At 41.1% G+C, this 18,504-nt stretch overlaps 1 protein-coding gene across 2 annotated transcripts; it reads left to right on the top strand.

Annotated features, from left to right (window-relative positions):
* Positions 1-1,740: 1,740 nt before the first annotated feature.
* Positions 1,741-18,041, top strand: STMP1 (short transmembrane mitochondrial protein 1). 2 transcript variants are annotated; one of them, XM_035551053.2, is made up of 3 exons: positions 1,741-1,849; positions 15,521-15,574; positions 17,579-18,041. In XM_035551053.2, the coding sequence occupies exons 1-3, from the start codon at positions 1,757-1,759 to the stop codon at positions 17,657-17,659; spliced, it is 228 nt and encodes a 75-aa protein (XP_035406946.1). In that variant the 5' UTR covers positions 1,741-1,756; the 3' UTR covers positions 17,660-18,041. The 2 variants fall into 2 exon arrangements, with proteins under 2 accessions (XP_035406946.1, XP_035406947.1); XM_035551054.2 differs by lacking the exon at positions 1,741-1,849 and adding an exon at positions 10,880-11,092.
* The last annotated feature ends 463 nt before the right edge of the window (positions 18,042-18,504 follow it).

Here is an 18,504-nt window from a genome sequence, read left to right as displayed (position 1 = left end):
AGGTTCATCGGAAGGCATTGCATTTGATTATTATTTTTTTTCCATAAGAACTGAATTGAATATTTAAAGCTACAGTGACAAAGGCATCAGCTCTGTGACTTGTCCTATGAAGTCACCTAAACTATCCCAATGCAAATGTGGAAGTCTTTCCAAGACAGAAGTTTTTGATTGACTTTGAGAACAATTCAATTTTTTTTTTTGTTATTGCTACTTCAAGGGGAACAGTTGGTAAAATGTTCTGACCCTATAATCCACCTCTACCTTAATTTAGATTATTTTGAAGATTAGACTGAAGAAGTGACATCTAAGAAAATAACACCAGACGGTACAATTTTATTTTATTTTATTTTTTTTTTCACAAAAAGCAGAACAAACAACCTTATGAGAGCAAAGGGGAGAGTTTTCTAAATTCTGGACAGATAACCTCTCAAAAAGCTGCTTGGTAAAGTGCGACACTATAATTAGATTATTCCACCAAGTGTAATGAAGTCAGTCAGTTAAACCAATGTCACCCTGCCTGTTATGAAACATAGTGAGCTTTAGGAAGGAAAAGTGTTTGAAACTTAGTTTTTAAATAGGTATTATCTAACTGTAGGATAAAAGATTGTAAAAGGCTGATAATATTTTTTGATTCTTTGAAAATATGTCTTAAGTTCTTACTTGGGAAAAGAGCACCATCTACTGATCATCAGTCTGAAATTCCAATATGATGTTTCATTTACATAGATTTTCTTGCATCAGTCAAACTGAATACTTAGACCCACAGTAACAAAGGCATAAGACTTTGTCTTATGGGTTTTACTTGTATACGTCATAACCATCTTTCTGGAAGCTTTGGAAGACTCTTGAACATGTATGAAAGAAGGATTATGTATTTTTAGCTACCAGCTCAATGTGATGTTTTGTTGTCATTAGTAGCAGCAGAAAGCATGCTTAAGAACTTCAGATGCTATGGCGATATTGATAAACCCACATCATCATCAAAAGGATGATACATGCTTTCCTAGCACAGTTGCTTGTTAGAGATGCCTACTTCTTGACAGCACAAGCACCTGCCTAGTCACCTGAAGAACTAACCAAAGGGTAAAGGATGCTTTTTAAGTAGTGCCCTTTTGTTTTCAGATGTCCCGAGAGAGAGGACACGGACTGTCGGACTGTCCTTTCCAGTCTCAGCACAGATTTATGCCAAATTACAGTATAATTTAACATTGTCTTAAAAGCATGTAGTTCTTCTGCACTTGAGAGAATAGTGAGCTCCTGAGTTCACCTCCAAAGCTCTTTTGAGCTTTTTTTTTTTTTTTTTTTTTTTCCTGCCAGAGAGCCAGCTGTGACAAAGAATGGTTGACAGAGAAGTAGTCATGGGTGAGAGCAACACTTATCCAGTGCAATAAACACTCTCTCCACTCACACACACACGATGCAGCTGTATTGAAATCTCAGGTCATTACTCATGTGTTCTACCAAATATATTCCAATTATATTCTTTTAATTATGTCACATATATCTTCTTTTTATAGCTGCTCTGAATGCACTGACTTTTCTTCTACAAAGGTTGCTCAGAAAAGTTCTTTTCCTTATTTTCCTTCTCTCTTATGACTAAGTGATTGCACTCTGACTCATTAGAACAAAGAAGCAGACCAAGAGCATTGGGGTGCGCTATCCAGCAGCTGTGGGGAGGACCCCACCAGTAAGGGTGGTGGTACAGCAGGCCTTGGAGGGGCAGAGACCTGGCTGAGCAGGAAGCTGGGCTGTGAAGATGACCAGGACAGCTGCAGCCTTGGTCTGGACAGAACCAAGGACTGGAGTGCCCATGAAGCCCATGAGTCAAGGCCTGGAGGCCCCCAGCAAGGTTTCTCACAGCTCTGTCTCCAAACCTGGGGGGGTGGGGGGGGTGGGGGTGGGGTGGGGGTAAAAACTGCAGAGCCTGCTGGTGTGCTTAGTACCCAACAGCAGCAAGTAAGCTTAGCTATAATTTTTTTCTTTTCTTTTCTCATTTTCCTGCACATTTAATAGGACTTGAATTCTTAAGAAGCTCTAATGCTATTCCAGAAAATTAGCGTGCTGGTGATTGCTGTCATCCTATGAGTGACAGGCTATTTTCCCACTGTCTTATACCTGGTGTGATTGTGACAGTTGTCTCTAAACCAGAACATGGGGAGCTGAACCATGAGCTCCCACAGCTGCATGAACAGTTACAGCTTGAAACTCTGAGCTGACTATCTGTGACCACCACTTATGCCTTCTGCAGGCCTGCCACAGAGAGGAATTCATGACATGTTTATTAACTATTCATGCAATTATGACTTTCTGTGACCACAGAAAAATTAAGGTCCTTCTCATACTACTGCCCTTCTCAGCCCATAGTCCATCAGCCAGAGCTAAAAGCTATTAGTGCTCAATAATTGCTTGGTTAACTCAGCCTTTTAAACATTCTTGAATTCTTTGTCCCAGAGGCATGCATTCAGGTGAACATCTCAGCTGGGGAAGGAGCTGTTTAGAGAACATTTCTAGACCTTGTGGCCGCAGGGGAAGACTTAAAACCATGAGTCATTTGCATTCAAGATACTCCATTACCCTGTCTAGATATAAACTTATCAGTCTTTTGGGTTTGTGGTTTTTCTTTCTTTACACACTGGAACTTTTACCAGACAAGTTTGTAATTTGGCTGGCAGGGTAGACAAGTATTTCAAGAATTTGGATGCAAAGTTTGGTGACTAAAAAAATCTGTTTCCTCCAACAGAAGGAAGAAGAAAGGAATTACTGGATCTAAACAGAAAGCACAGTAAAATCATAGCATAGGATGATTCAAGAGGGAAGGCACCTAAGAAAGTCTCTAGTCTAACCTCCAGCTCCAAGCAGAAGCTCTGAGCTTGGACCAGGTTGCTCGGGGCTTTATCCAATTGAGTCTTGAAAACCTCTAAGGATGGAGATGGCACAGCTTGTCTTGGGCAACCTGCTCCACTGCCTGCTTGACTGCATGATAAAAGAGTTTAAGGTTAAATGAGTCCAAGTAAGAATGTAAGTTGCCTATACACATACACGTATTGAAGGAATGGAGAGAAACAGACAAAGTAGAGCTATTTATATGAGCAAAGATAGAAGCAGTGATGTGTGTAGTCAGATACTAAGCAGGTGAGTTATAAGCATCTGTTGGCAATGCTAAGGGTGTATCAACAGGAAATGTACTTCAAAGGTATATGATAAACTCATAGATAGAGCTTGCAGATTTCGTTTTGTTGAAATGCAGTATTAAATCACTCTGGTAGGGTAGAATGAATGGCTTATCTGGTCAGGAAATGCATTTTCACATATCTACAAGAATAAAGGTGATGTTCAATATTTATTTTTTCATTCAAAGTATTCATCTGAAATTTATATGATTGGTCTGTTTTAGGAACACCTGATTGTAATTACTTTGCATATGAAGAAGATTAATCTGGTATTTTAGTTTGTCTAGCTCCTCCTCAAGTCCAAGTCCCTCCATTCATGACAAGCAACTTGAGGGGTTACTCTAAAAAGGGGCAAGTCTTAATTTTTTAGGTTCATAGATTGAACCCAACATCCAGACCATGCCACTGGAACAAGGAGCAATTTCTCTTTTTGTTGGAAAATGCAGAAATAATCAGTCTTTAATGATGCTAGGCAGGGCTCCAATGTGGATGCTTAGCTCTGCCTTGGAAATAATGCTGTTCATCAGTTCTGCTGCTCAGGGACCTTCTGTAGGTTATAGCTTCTTTGTTTCTCCTGTAGCTCATTGTACTCATGATCTAAAGTTTCCCTGTTTCTGGAAAAAAGGACTTTAAAGACAAGGGAGAGCTCTGGAGTTCACTCTAGAGATTCCTGGACTGGGCGGTGTCTGACGGTCTCCCTGTTCTAGCTGTAGCTCTGGTGATGGCCCATTGCTGCTGGAGCAGCAGAGAGGAGCAAACACTGCAGGTCATCTCAGGACTGACAGATCTAAGCTGTGCTCTTGGCCCCTGGGAATTTGGTCACACAGAGTTGGACAAACTCAGTTGTACAGTTAAAATAAAGAAGACTTCAGTACTTTCACATGCATGATGAGGAGGAAAATGATTTTTTTTAAAAACAAAAACAAAAACAAAAACAAAGCCATTTTTTTAATACATATATTTTTTATTTTTTCCCCAAACTTCAGCCTTTCTATTGAACCAGGCCAAATGTCTGTGTTTTGTGGTGCTAGGAAGTTTCTTTGAAATTCACAGTACTCTGTGTAAAGATTAGACCTCAGAAGGCTTGGCATAAATGACCATACAACTACATTTGAAAACTTGACCTTAAACAACTTCTAACTTGCATAATGAGTCAGTGACATCTTTTATTTTTCTGTGAAAAATAAACAAAGTCATTGTTTTGAGAACTCCAAAGGAGCTCCTAAAAAGACAGAGGAGGGAGAGGAAGTTAATTGGAAAATGATGTTTTCAACAGGTTTAAATTAACAACAAACTACACTTCCACTGGAAAAGTATTTGAGGAAAAACAAACTGAAAGTTTGTTTTTATTTATTTTATTTTTTTTCAGGCAGGCACTTATACTCAGTATATTGAAATATATATTATATATGCATAATATATTCTGTGTGTATTGTATATTAAAATATTGCATGTCCCCATGGCAAGACAAAAAACAAACAAACAAACAACAAAAAAAATACCTCCTGTAAAAGTAGAGATCCTCAGAAACTTTTCAATCATGGCACAAGTGATATAAAAGGCAAGGCAAAGAAAATTGGCAGAACTGAACCCAAGATCCAAGGTTTAAACATAATAAAACACAAACAGAAATCTTAATATGTGGTTTTCTGGCTCCATCTGGTGTTTATTTAACAGAATTTATAGTTCAAGGAAATCTGATTTCTACTCCCTTTTCCAGCTCTACGTTGGAAATGAAGAGAGGTCATTAACAAGATACTTAAATTTAGGCAGTCTGAGGGCTTATAGTCAAAGTTGTGTATTCGCTCTGTGAAGGTACAGGAATATTGTTTTTTATCAGTGCTTATCTCCTGTGACTTAAATCATATCCAGATCTAAGAAAGGGCTTTTCTTACCACTTTCCCTCAGGATGCCAGTCAGGCTGCTAAAATACTATTCCTCTCTACCAACCTTGCCCCACAGTATATCCTCATTTTGGCTAAATCCTCAGCACTACTTCTTTACTCAAGTTAACCCCCAGACACTTGCAACACAATCATAAGTCTTCACATCTTTTTGTTGTTGTTGTTGTTGCTGTTGTTGTTTTTAAATTGTTCCTGCTTTCAAGTCAGATAATATCATATTTACTGACTATAAAGCAAACGCTAGTTGGGAGGAAAAATGAGAAGGCTACCAGCTGACCACTCACTGGATCAAATGTTTGTGGAGAAAGTATGTGTAGAGTCCAGGACATAAATAACTTTCCTCTTCCTTGTTAGTATTTTTCACAATACAATGGTGTAACACCCTTCTTTTTCTACTGGGCGTAACATACAAAACTGTCTCGTCCTGGTATGCTCTTACACCAGCAAACTTCTTTTTTTTAAAAAAAGGGTAAATTAATTGCTATCATTTAGGAAAGAGATTCTTGAACTTGTTCCATAGAGAGGACTATAAACAGATCTGCACATACATGTTAAAAACATTAGACGATGATGAATGCATTTTCAAATATGATTTGGCAATTGACAATATTGTAGAATAGCCAGTACTTCCTGACAAACAAGTTTTCTGCACACCTCATCTGCTTAACTATACTTGTAGAGCACCTGAGTAAACTAGATAGCATTGAGAAAGTCTTCTGCAGCAGCAAATGAGATTTTTTTTTTCACTTTTTCAGTTAGAAAGATGTTTTCCAATCTTACTAATTTTAAGTACCTTACTCTTCATTATTCTTGGTTGTAAGTAACAATCTGTAGCAATGTCACTGCTGCTCCTTGACTCATACACTCTTCTTTACATTGCAGATGTTCACACTTTTGTCTTTGGACTTACTGTTTTCCCACATAAAGAACTCCATTTCCTAAAATATGTGTGTGCGATGGCAAGGTGGAAGTACCTAAAGCAAAGATGTTGTAAATCACCTTTCAGTCTCACTGGCCTCAGGTTTCACCAGGGCTTTCAGCTGAGTGCAGCCAGTTCAGTATCACAACCTCAGTGCACTTCTGTTTGAATTGTTGCTCCTCATCCCACCTTTATTCTTCACATTGCTGCTACCAGTCTTTACAGCAACAGCTGGTAGCTACAAGAGAAGAAGCTGCAACAGTTGCCTTAAAAGAACAGAAAGACCCAGACAGCCTTGAGCCCCCAGTCTGAAAAGGATTATGGCTTGTATCATCCCCTGACAGGACAAGCAGGACATAAAAAACAACCCACAAAGCAAATTAAAAGCAGGCCCTGTAACCAAACCATCCCCAAACAGGCAAAAAAAAAAAAAAAAAAAGTGCCACACGGCATGATGGATTCCTTCCATCCCCGAACAATGTCCAGAATAGCATCAGTGGAGTTGGGGACGGAGTCTTTTGTGTGTCTCCCTGATTCCTTCTCTTCTCCAAGATTAGATAAATTAACTCCAACCACAGTACAGTCAATGCTCTGGCTGTTTTGGAAACTGCCTCCTTGTGACACTCTCTGGTCTGAGGTTAAGACAAATTTTGGGGAAAGTTCAAAAAAGGAAAGGCTGTTGATTTTCTTTCTTTTTCTTTCCTTCCTTCCTTCCTTCCTTCTTTCTTTCTTTCTTTCTTTCTTTCTTTTTTCTTTCTTTCTTTCTTTCTCTCTTTCTTTCTTTCTCTCTTTCTTTCTCTTTCTTTCTTTTTCTTTCTTTCTTTTTCTTTTTCTCTCTCTTTTTCTTTCTTTCTTTCTTTCTTTCTTTCTTTCTCTTTCTTTCTTTTTCTTTCTTTCTTTTTCTTTCTCTCTTTCTTTCTTTCTCTTTCTTTCTTTTTCTTTCTTTTTCTCTCTTTTTCTTTTTCTTTCTTTCTTTCTTTTTCTTTCTTTCTCTCTTTTTCTCTTTCTCTTTCTCTCTTTCTCTCTTTCTTTCTTTCTTTCTTTTTTTTCCCCCTTCCTTTCCCCTCCTTTTCCTCCACCTATGAAAGCACAATAGTTGCATTTATATGTCAGAAACAGACTGAATTCTTCCTTCGAATAAAATATGCCATCCACCATATCCACCCTCTACAGTCTCTAACTCAAAATGATTCAGCGTTGGCTAGTGTAAATGGAATGGGTTTACTTTAAAGGAAAAAATCACTTTTGGCTGCCCATTAAATGTCACAGAGGAAGTTCATGGCATGTAGGAAAACAACGGTGTATGGAACTGTTGAGCCAAGACTGCCTAGCAGATGTTGTATTCATTATACTGTAAGCATTATAAAATCATTTCTAATGACCAGAAAACAGGAAAAGCCTATCTCCCTGTAGCGATACTGTGAAGGCAGTACTGTTGTTAGAAGTCTTTTTTTCTTCCTTTTGATTCGTCATGTGCTAAGATTGGAATCTATAACATTTCCTCAGTGCTATACATGTGTAGAAGGCCTCAGGATTTAGGAAAACAGTTAATACCTGGTAATTTGTTACTATTTCCAGAAGCAAGGCAATTTCCAATGCTTTTGAGAGCACTGATCCAGAAGACAGGCAAGGAATGTTTCAGGGAAGTGAGGAATTCCAACCCTAGCACTTGTGCCACACCAATACAAACCTCTGCTTCCTCTTGCCAGACATCAGCTCTGACTCAAGCAGAGAACCACAGCACAATGACTTTGGGATACCCTGAAAGTTGTCTCATGTCCAGCTCCCTGCTACAGCATCACCACCACCAAAATTTAATTTACTTAGAGTCTCTTTGTTTGCTTCCTTTTGGAAAATGGGTAGAAGATACTTCTTTGTATACCACTTTCTCACTGAGGTACCTGCTCTGGAAAGGCAGACTGCTACTTATTTTCTGATTAGATAAAGCATTTGAACTTTCTGGAACCTGGTCCTCAGATGGAGTTAACTTGGTTTCAGGGTAGAGTTGCCTAACAGTTCTACAATAGCCATGTGTTTTTAGTTTTGGAAGGTTTTGTTGTGTTTTTGTTGTTGTTGTTGTTGTTTGTTTGATTTTTTTTTTTTTTGTAGTTGTTGATGGGTAGTTATTTTTGGTTGTTTCTTTCAGCAGGACTAACTGTCCTAACTGACATTTGCTGACCGTCTCGATTACTTAAATGTAACCTTGAAAAGAAATTAAACCCCAAGTGTTTCACAAAGGACAACTATTCTTCATTTTTAATTGTGCTGGTAAAAAAAATAATAATGGAACACAGACTTTCTGAAAGCTCTTAAAGGATCATAGGATGATTCGGGTGTAAGTGGAAGGAGGCCTCAGGAAGGCCCCAGTCCAACCAGCTGCTCAGGGCAGGGTCCATTCTGAGCTCAGACTGGGTTGCTCAGGGTTTTACCCTGCTGGATCCTGGGTAAAAGGATCTACCTCCAAGGGTGGAGATGGCACAGTCTCTCTGGGCAGCCTGTGCTGCATGCAGCATGGGGAATAAACAACGGGATCTGGAGGTCTGAGTGCAGTTGCAGGGTTAGGATCTCGTGGCAATTACTGAGACATGGTGGGACAGCTGTCATGACTGGAATATGGCCATGGATGCTTTTGTGCTTTATAGGAAGGACAGGCCAGGAAGGTGAGGTGCTGGAGTTGCTCTTTATGTGGGTGAACAACTGGAATCTATGTGGCTCTGCCTGGGGTGGGGGACGAAGTGCCTGGCGAGAGCTTACGGGTGAGGATTAAAGGGCAGGCCAACAGGGTTGACATTGCGGTTGATCTTTACTACAGGCCACCAGATCAGGAAGAGGAAGTGGATGAGGCCTACAGGCAGCTCCAAGTTGCCTTGTGTTTGCAGGCCCTGGCTCTTATGGGGGACTTTAAACACCCTGATATTTGCTGGGAAGACAACACAGCTCAGAACAAACAGTCCAAGAGGTTACTGCAGAACATTGCAGATAACTTCTTGATGCAGGTGGTAGGTTAGCCAACAAGGAGAGGGGTGCTGCTAGACCAGGTACTAACAAACAGAGATGGTCTAGTTGGAAATGTGAAGGTTGCGGGCAGTCTCAGCTGCAGTGACCATGAGATGCTGGAGTTCAAGATCCTGCGAGAAGGAAGCAGGGCAAAAAGCAGGACCACAACCCCAGATTTCAAGAGAGCCAAGTTTGACCTCTTCAGGGACCTAATTGGAGGAATCCCCAGGGCCAGGGCCCTAGAGGAAAAGAGGGCCCAGGAGAGTTGGCTAATATTCAAGCACCACTTCCTCCAAGCTCAGGATAGGTGCATCCCTACGAGAAAGAAGTTGAGCAAGGGGGGCAGGAGACCTGTGTGGATGGGCAAGGAGCTCTTGGGAAAACTTAAACAGAAGACGAAAGCGTACATGATGTGGAAGAAGGGGCAGACCACTTGGGTGGAATATAGGAATACTGTCAGAGAATGCAGGGATGCAATGAGGAAGGCCAAGGCCTGGTTAGAATTAAATTTATCAAGAGACATCAACGACAACAAGAAGAGCTTCTTCAAATACATCAGCAGCAAAAGGAAGACTAAGGAAAATGTGGGTGCGCTGCTAAATGAGGTGGGTGCCTTGGTAATGGCAGATACAGAGAAGGAGGAGTTACTAAATGCCTTCTTTGCTTCAGTCTTCACTGCTAAAGCTTGCCCCCAAACACTACTGAGACCAGAAACAAGAGAGAAAACCTGGAGAGAGGAAGACTTTCCCCTGGTTGAGGAGTATTGGGTTAGAGGCTCAGGGGAGACCTTATTGCTGACTGCAACTACCTGAAAGGAAGTTGTGGGGAGCTGGGGGTCAGCTTCTTCTCGCAGATAACCAGCGACAGGACTAGAGGGAATGGCCTTGAGTTGCGCCAGGGGAGCTTTAGGTTGGAAATTAGAAGACATTTCTTCTCAGAAAGAGATTGGACTGACGATGGAATGGGTTGCCCAGCGAGGTGGTGAAGTCACCGTCCCTGGGGGTGTTTAAGGAAAGTTTGGACATGGTGCTTAGGGACATGGTCTAGTGGGTGATATTGGTGGTAGGGGTATGGTTGGACCAGATAATCTTGGAGGTCTTTTCCAACCTTAATGTTACTGTGATTCTATGAGGAAACAGTCTGTCCTTAAATCCTGCCAAGACTTCATGTTTCAGCTTGCACCGGTGTCTCTCATCTACCCAGCTGTGAAGGGCCTGCATCTGTCTAAGCACTAACCTCCTTGCAGGCCCTAAAGGGGTGCTGTTAGGCACCCCCAGCCACCTCTCCTCTCAGCTGACCAAGCCCTGCTCCCTCAGCCTCCGCTCTCCAGCCCTGACCAGCTCAGTAGCCCTCCACTGAGCTTGCTCCAGTTTGTCTGTGTCTTTCCTGCACTAGAGGCCCCAAACCTGGCTGTGGTACTTTACACATGGTCTAGTGAGTGCTGAGTGGACAGATACTTCTGTCAACCAAACACAGCCCTCTATACTTTCAGTAGAATTCCACATTCTGAAATTCCCTTTTGGGAATTCTGAAGTGCAAAAGTATAGCTTCTTCTGCCTTCTATTTATTTATTTATTTATTTATTATTCTCACATGGCTGAAAAACCTTTCATTCAGCATTGGCATGTGAAGCCGAGATTTCTGGCGGCACTGAAGCAGGATGCCCAAATCATTCATGATTTCGCCTGCATCTGAGTGTTTATTTCCCCAGATATTTCCCTAAAGCCTCCATCTCTAATTTGTTCTTTCTGTATATACTCGGATTCTCAGCTCAGAGGTGACAGTCTGGATGGCTGCCACCAGACGTCTCCCCGTGCGTAAGGGGAGGCTTTCAGAAGGTGGCCAGTAGCCCTTCTTTGCCTCATCCTTATCCTCCAATGCGACAGGGGGCTGGTGGAAGCGTCCCCCCCAGCCTCTGCCCTGCCGGGGAGGCCCAAAACGAGGACCGAGACCGTGGGGCCGCCCAGGGGCGCGGGCGTTGGTGGGCGCACCCGTCCCCGCGGCGATGAGGGCGGGCCGGGACCCGGAAGAGGAGCAGCCGCCGACCGCCTGACTTCCCAGGCAGGCAGGCAGAACGGGCGGGCGCCATGCTGCAGTTCTTGGTAAGGCTCCGCCGGGCGGTGGCGGCGCCGCCATTTCGCGGCGGGGCGGAGCGAGGCGGTGGCCGGGGCGGCGGGCTGAGGGCTGCGCCGCAGAGCGGGCGGGGGCGGCGGGGGGGCCGCTCGTGGGAGGCTGGCAGGGGCCGTGGTGGAGGAGATGCGGAGGTGTGCAGGTAACGCCTTTGGCTGAGCAGCCTAGCCTCGGAGCCTCCCGGCTCACTGATGTCAACACCGGGAGACTGAGTTGACCAAAGCTGCGAGCACAGTGTCCTAGTGTTTGTGGTTTCCTGCAGTTTCTCTTCTCCCGCTCCTTAAAGGCGATCCTGGCCGTTACCGTCGCACCCCTTTTTGTCAGGGAGCTGCACGGTTGTTCAGTATCTCTGTCGTGCGGTGCCGGCTGTGGTTCAGCTCCCTGCAGGGTGGCTCTTCTCGGTTTCTCTGAAAATAAGGATGTTATGTCTTGTTTCTCTCCAAGTCATGCCCTTAGTTTGTCTTTAAGATTCAGCAAATTTTCCTTGCCCTCGGTAATAATCTACAGCTACTCAGATTTCTCTGTACTAGGACATACGTGTACCTCACTCATTTTGGGAGAGCAGTGGTTTTCAGCCCTTGCCATTTTGCACACCTTTAAAATTGATCAGTGGAGATGCTATTTTGTGTGTGTATAAGTTAAGGCAGGTGATAATGTTTCATTACTGCATTTCTTTTCCCATAGCACTAATAGGTGAATTGTTTTTTCTATATATATATATATATATATATATTTATTATTTATTATTTTTATTTTTTCTCCCATTTTCCTTTCTGTCTTTATGTATGCTTCCCTAAACTCTTCTGGACGTCTGAGGTTGGATGCCCGTCTACTCTTAATTAAATACTTAATGCTCGCATTTTTACTGTCAACTCAGAAAATAAATTACCTGTCCAAAAATAAAATTAAAAAGCTGTTCTCTGTTGTAACAAAGTACAGAAATAGTCTTCCATTTTTAATTCTAGTTGTGTGTAAGTCATTGAGGGGAGTGCTCTAGGTTTTCAGTTTTGTTCAGATGCATCCTAGTCAATACAAACAATTAGTGGTATCCTGTTTTAATAGGGAAGAGTAAGTCAGTTGGTTAATAAGTTTCATACAAAGTGTTGATAAGGACAAGAGACGGCCCTTTCTAAGTTGAGACAGCCTTGTGTGATTCTATGGAATGAATAAAAAGTTCTGTTTCTAAACTTCAAAACAAAATGTAACAATAAGTTGATATGAAAGCATCAGTAATTTCTGTAGCAGGCTTTAGTTGTTTCTCTCCACTCAATTGAAAATATTCAGTAACAGTAAATATGCTTAGCCAGTCTCAAAGTTTCTGTGTTTATCAACTCTACTGCTTGCTGCTAATGTTGGTTTGTTTTTTGCAATTTCTAGATAAAAACCTTATTATGGCATCTCAATTAGTGCCTGAAAGTTTGAAATAAGATAAATTAATTCTGAGTTTTCTTCTTCTTTGGGTGTAGATTGGGTGTTTGACTTTTGCTCACCCTTGTTAGGGCTGTAACAGGGAGATAAAGGGATAATCTTGACAACCTTATATTTTTGTTACCCGGAGTTAAGCATAAACTAAACATTTGCTTAAAATGTGTCTCGAAATGCTGGGTAGAAATTGGATGACCCTGAACGTTCATAAGCTTTATTGTCCTTAATTAACATGCACATTTTAATTGCCTATATTTTTTGCAGTCCAAATTTTTTGAAGTCTAAATACTGAGATTTTTCCCACTGTTTGAATTGTCAGCTATCAAAGTAAATGTGACTGGGTAGATTGCTCTAGAATAAAATGCTAGACTTTTCAGTAAAAGAGCACACTTAAAAGGTGTACTAATGTCAGTACCATCTGTACCAAATAAGGCTTATCACGTAGCAGAACACAAGATGGTTGTCCCATCTTCGGAAATATTCTAGGTTAAAAGTCTAGAAACCTGCTAGGACCTAGTTTGTGTTTTCAAGTGAGTTCCCAAAGATACGTATGCTGGAGATAGAGGAAACTTGTTTCTATTACAATGATCCGCTACATTAAGAGGAATCACAAATATGGTTTACTTCAGTGCAACATTTGTTAATGTCTCTCAGAGTAATTCTTTAACTGATAATTAAAACTACAACAGCAAATTATAACTGATGCAGCACCCATAAAAAGAACGATGCTTCTTCTTAAATTATAAACACTATGCTCCTTAAAAAGTAATAACAAACAGACAATAAGATCAAAAGCGTATGGAAGAATTTACTGAAGTTATTGTGGTCATGGTTCATGGGGCAGCTTTCAACCAATTTTAATTTTCTGTAGCTAACTTTTCACCAGTGCTACTTAAGGACTCTGAGTCACTGAAAAGATGAGCTATACTGCATACCACTTTGGGCTTGGAAAAGATGTCTGCTCAGATGTGATGGGAAAGTTGTTGTGGACAGTGGTTTTAATTTTCTTAAAATAGTCTTATTTTGGCAGCGGTGCCTGAGTAATAATAATTTTCTTAAATAGAATTGGCCTCAGCTGAGAATGAATGGAAGCACAGTGTTAGTAGTCTCTACTTCCAAAATAGTCAAATGAACTTTTATAGTATAGTGTGTCCTTATTATGGTGTGTAACAATTAAAAATATCCAGAGCCTTTTAGAGCTGCTGAGTGAAAATTTCATCATCTGCATTTGAAGAGAGGATTTTCTTTCCCTCGCAAAGTGAATCATAGAATCGTTAAGGTTGGAAAAGACCTCCAAGATCATCTGCTCCAACCGTCCCCCAACCACCAACATTACCCACTAAACCATGTCCCTAAGCACCACATCCAACCTTTCCTTGAACACCCCCAGGGACGGTGACTCCACCACCTCCATGGGCAACCCATTCCATTTCCTGACTGCTCTTTCTGAGAAGAAATGTCTCCTCATTTCCAACCTAAACTTCCCATGGCACAACTTGAGGCCATTCCCTCTAGTCCTATCACTAGTTATCTGCGAGAAGAGGCCAACCCCCAGCTCCCCACACCTTCCTTTCAGGGAGTTGTAGAGAGGAATAAGGTCTCCCCTGAGCCTCCTCCAGACTAAACAACCCCAGTTCTCTCAGCCGCTCCTCGCAGGACTTGTGTTCCAGGCTCTTCACCAGCTTTGCAGCCCTTCTCTGGAGATGTACCAGGGCCTCGATGTCCTTCCTGTAGTGAGGGGCCCAAAACTGAACACAGTACTCGAGGTGTGGCCTCACCAGAGCAGAGTACAGGGGGACGATCACCTCCCTGGTCCTGCTGGCTGCACTATTCCTGATACAAGCCAGGATGCCATTGGCCTTCTTGGTCACCTGGGCACACCGCCGGCTCATGTTCAGGCAAGCATCGACCAGCACCCCAGATCCTGTTCCTGTGAACAACTTTTGAGCCACTCTGCCCCAGGCCTGAAGTACTGCATGGGGTTGTTGTGGCCAAAGTGCAGGACCCGTCACTTAGCCATATCCCATCCCATTGGCCTCTGCCCATCGATCTAACCTGTCAAGGTCCACTTGAGGCTTTTCTTCAGCTGGCAAGCAGAGGAACAAGATGAGAACTGTGCTTCCATTTTGCTCTTGCTCTCCTTCCAGATTACAGTTTCACAGACAGCCTTCACGCAACTACGAGTTTGCAGTTGTCAGAAGAGGTTATGCCCTGCACACATTCCAGCAATGCTTTCCTGCCTTAGAGGAGCCCCTAGATCAGAGTGGATTTGGCTTAAAACTTATCTTTTGAGGTCCAGGGGGCCTGGGAGGTGTACAGTTGTTGGTGGTTACAGAAGAGAAGTAGCAGCAGTACTGCACTGGGGCAAAGTGGAGAGGGATGGGGAGCCAGCTGCCCATCAGTGACAGTGCAGTTTTGCATCAGTTGAAGTTGATGGGGGAGCACCTTTTAAGATGAGGCTGAGATCTTTTTGCTGTCAGAGCCTCTGTTCTGCAATTCCAGCTTGTGAATCTTTTTGTTGCTATTGTATTATTAATGTGTTGCATCATTCTGTGTGTGTATTCTTCCCCAGCGCTGTGTTTTACTCAGGTATTGTGTTACTGAGGTATTGATGTAGGCTTTTCAGTTGTGGACCAAGACCTCTGAGGAATGTGGGTCCCTGCTGCTATGTAGTTGTACTTTCCCAGTGCTATGGGAGTTACTGCCTTTGTGGGTTTGCAAAGAACTTTACAAAGATGATCGTAGCCTTATCCAGTCTTGGAGAATTGTATTTAAAACACAACATTATTTCCAAGATACAACACAGTTAAGGTTTTCCTAGAGAAGCGACTGGGTAAAATTGTGCCTGCCTTTGGAAGAAAAGCACAAAAGTACAACTAAAATTGAAACTCTACTTTTCACCTTTTTTTTTTTTTCCTCTTAACCAATGTGCTTTTGATAGGATGCTAACAATCCTTTTCTTTCTCCCTTTTTAGCTTGGTTTTACTCTTGGCAATGTGGTTGGGATGTATCTGGCTCAGAACTATGATGTAAGTATCCTTGCATTCTCAGAATTGAACTTAATCTGAATAGAATATATAAGGATGTTTTACTTTAATCAAAATTGAATCAGTCTTAATTTTGTTGTTTTATTGGATTTGAATAGAATACAAATTGTATTAACTTTAGTTACAGATAAACTCAGATTTAAATGGAACCACAAAGAGCTAGATTCTTTTTGACGTCTTGTCTGTGAGAAAGTAATGTGTAGAGCCTTAACTAATACTGGGGACCTAGAGCACAGATATTGTAACCAGACATCTACATAGGTAGAGGCAGGAGAAATAGAAAAAGTCTAGCCAGCTGTTTGGGAGATTTCAGTACCTGCTTCTATTTCAAACAGTACACTGATCTGCAGTCTTTGTCTTTGTCTGACTGAGACTTTTCTCAGAGTTAGAACAGAAGATGTACAGCTAAGTTTTCAATACAAGCTTTTAGTTTCTGCAGAGTAAGTAGAATCCCTTATAAGACCAGTTCCGCTTAACTGTTTGCAGGCTAAAGTAGTTATTGAAATTTAACATACTTTTTTTCCCCTTTCTTTTATAATCTATACTAGCTTTTTCTTTTCAATATATTTTACAAAGTTAAGAAAATGCAGTCAAAAGAACATATTGTGTATCAATTTGTATTGTAAGCACAGTATAGTGTTTTTCTGGAAGCACTAATGATGCGTTGCCACAAGAGGGGGACTTCTGCTTTTGATTTGGAGGAAATGGTTCCCTGATAATGTAATGCTGACTTGCAGTGGTAATTGGTAATTTGGTAACTGGCAATGGTAATTTTATTACTGGTATCAAAAATTATTTTTCTTAGATAACCTCTAAGATGAACTTGTCATCATGAGGTGCTAATTCTGCAATCATATGCATGTGTGTTTAATTATAAGCATATGGAGAGTTCTGCTGATAGTAGTGTACTTCTCTTGGTTTATTTTAGATGTCAGACCTGTTAAGGGTTGGGCTCTTAATTTTGCTTTCTCAAAAGGAGCTTAAGTTTGAAAAACAGGGAAGAGAGAAACTTCTGACATTTCCTGTACTATCATCCTCAAACCATCCAACCAGAAGTCTGCAGTCTGTTTGGATTGAATATCCTTCTCTGCGGTCAGGGGACAAGTGAAGTAAAAGTCCATGATTTTCTTCATAAATACCAGCGAAAATTTTGGTTTGCTTTCATTTAATTAGTTCACTTGTAAAATCCTATGTTGATTCCAAATTTAGGTCAGAGTCATAAGTTAATCTGTTTCCATCCCTGCTGTAAAAGTTCCTTTTTTTTGCCCCCCAAGTTGTCCAAACATACTGTTAGATTCCTTTTTAAAATGCTTTTGTTTTTAAAAGAAAGCTGAAGCTTTGAATTTCAAAAGCAGCAAATTGAATTTTCATTCAAGTATGAAGCTGCAAAAGGTTGACAATTTGCAATGCACTAAACTTCCCCAGTGGGGAATTTTGGTGCCCACAAAATGGACCAGGAGAGGTATTTCTTCACAGATTATTCTAAAACATTTTGGCTGTTATTAAGCATCTCTTTTCTCCTGTGTTTTTTTTTTTTTTTGACCGGTACAGTACAATGTAATTTTTCCTCTAAAAGTCATTATTAAAGCCTGTGCATCAGTGCTTGAATCACTTACTCTTTGGCAGTTCATCCTCTTTCAGTGAGGAAGCCAGACTGGTTTTACTGAATTTTCTCTGAAGTGATTTCTTTTGCTCCCTCCTGTTCCCGTCAACACTGGCTGATGTTTTTTCTTAGTAGTCTGCCTATTCCAAAATATTTCCCAAAGTCCCATGTGAGGTGCTTTCCTCTGCTGTTTGCTTGAGGCTACTTTGCTTTTAACAAAATCTGTGCAAAGTAAAAGATCCTGGGAGCAAGCATCTATTAGAAAGCAGTGTAAACTTTTTAGAATTTCTGTGTTTATGGTATGGTCTTACCTGCTGAAGTTCATGAGATCTCGTAACTCATTTTTTGTTGTTGTTATTTGTTTCTTGTGTTTGTCTTTAAAGATTCCTAACATTGCAAAGAAGCTTGAAGATTTTAAGAAGGATGTGGAAGCTAAGAAGAAACCTCCCAGCGACAAGTCCTAAGGAAGCGGTGTTACCCAAGTCACCTCTGTGCATGCATCAAGGATGCAATTTATCTTTCAGGCAACAAAGATCAAGCAGAGGTTTGGCATGGGAGCTTCCTCCGCTTTTAGTCTCCTAGAGCCAGAATGTCCTGTTTTGAAAAAGCAACCATGAACTTTTTGTGGGACTGATTTTCAAGGGTTTCAGAATTTTGGATTTGCAATGATATGACTGGATAAGATCACTTGTACTTTTCGTTATTGCTTTTCCTAATATTTTATAGCACATTTTTACCTGATCCAACTGGAGAATAGTATTAGTCCTGTTATTATGTATACCTCATACTTTGTAATACCCTAAGTCTTAGAATACCGCAAAAGAAATTAAATGCATCGTGAAGTAACTTTCAAGGTTTCTTGTAATTTGTTGTGGGTATTTCTTAAGATCTGCATTCCATTATTTGAGATGGGAACTTCCTGAGAGGTGCAACAATAAAGTTAATTTGTCAAACTATGAACGTGGGGGGAGGGAGAAGTTTCTGCTTTTTCCATTATGTTAAATGATCACTTCTACCAGTGTAAAATTTGTGCTAACACTACTGATTCCGGAAGGCATAAAAGGTAAACAACAATAAAACAACTCAAGGGAGAAATACTTCATACCACCTAGCACAAGTTAGAAGAAACTTCATGGTAGCAGTATGCATTGAACATGCTAAGATTGTGATTGCTGAAGGAAGTTCAAAAATAAAGTGTAGCCATGTTTAGCTATTATTGAACTACCGAAGTGTACTTTGGTCTTTGAAAGGGGTTTCTATTAGCTTTCACAGACTTCAGACCAGACTGAAAGACCTATCCTCCATATGC

This window comes from Cygnus atratus, chromosome 1 (genome assembly GCF_013377495.2).
Source record: "Cygnus atratus isolate AKBS03 ecotype Queensland, Australia chromosome 1, CAtr_DNAZoo_HiC_assembly, whole genome shotgun sequence".
Lineage (NCBI taxonomy): Eukaryota > Metazoa > Chordata > Aves > Anseriformes > Anatidae > Cygnus > Cygnus atratus.
The sequence above is the reverse complement of the archived record's forward strand: the minus strand, read 5'-3'. Positions and strand labels throughout refer to the sequence as shown.

Excerpts from the sequence above, each read along its gene's own strand:
- STMP1 (XM_035551053.2), top strand. The coding sequence starts at position 1,757 with ATGACCAGGACAGCTGCAGCCTTGGTCTGGACAGAACCAAGGACTGGA. Across the intron at positions 1,850-15,520 it reads GCCTGGAGGCCCCCAGCAAG|CTTGGTTTTACTCTTGGCAA; the intron begins GTTTCTCACAGC and ends CTCCCTTTTTAG. Across the intron at positions 15,575-17,578 it reads ATCTGGCTCAGAACTATGAT|ATTCCTAACATTGCAAAGAA; the intron begins GTAAGTATCCTT and ends TTGTCTTTAAAG.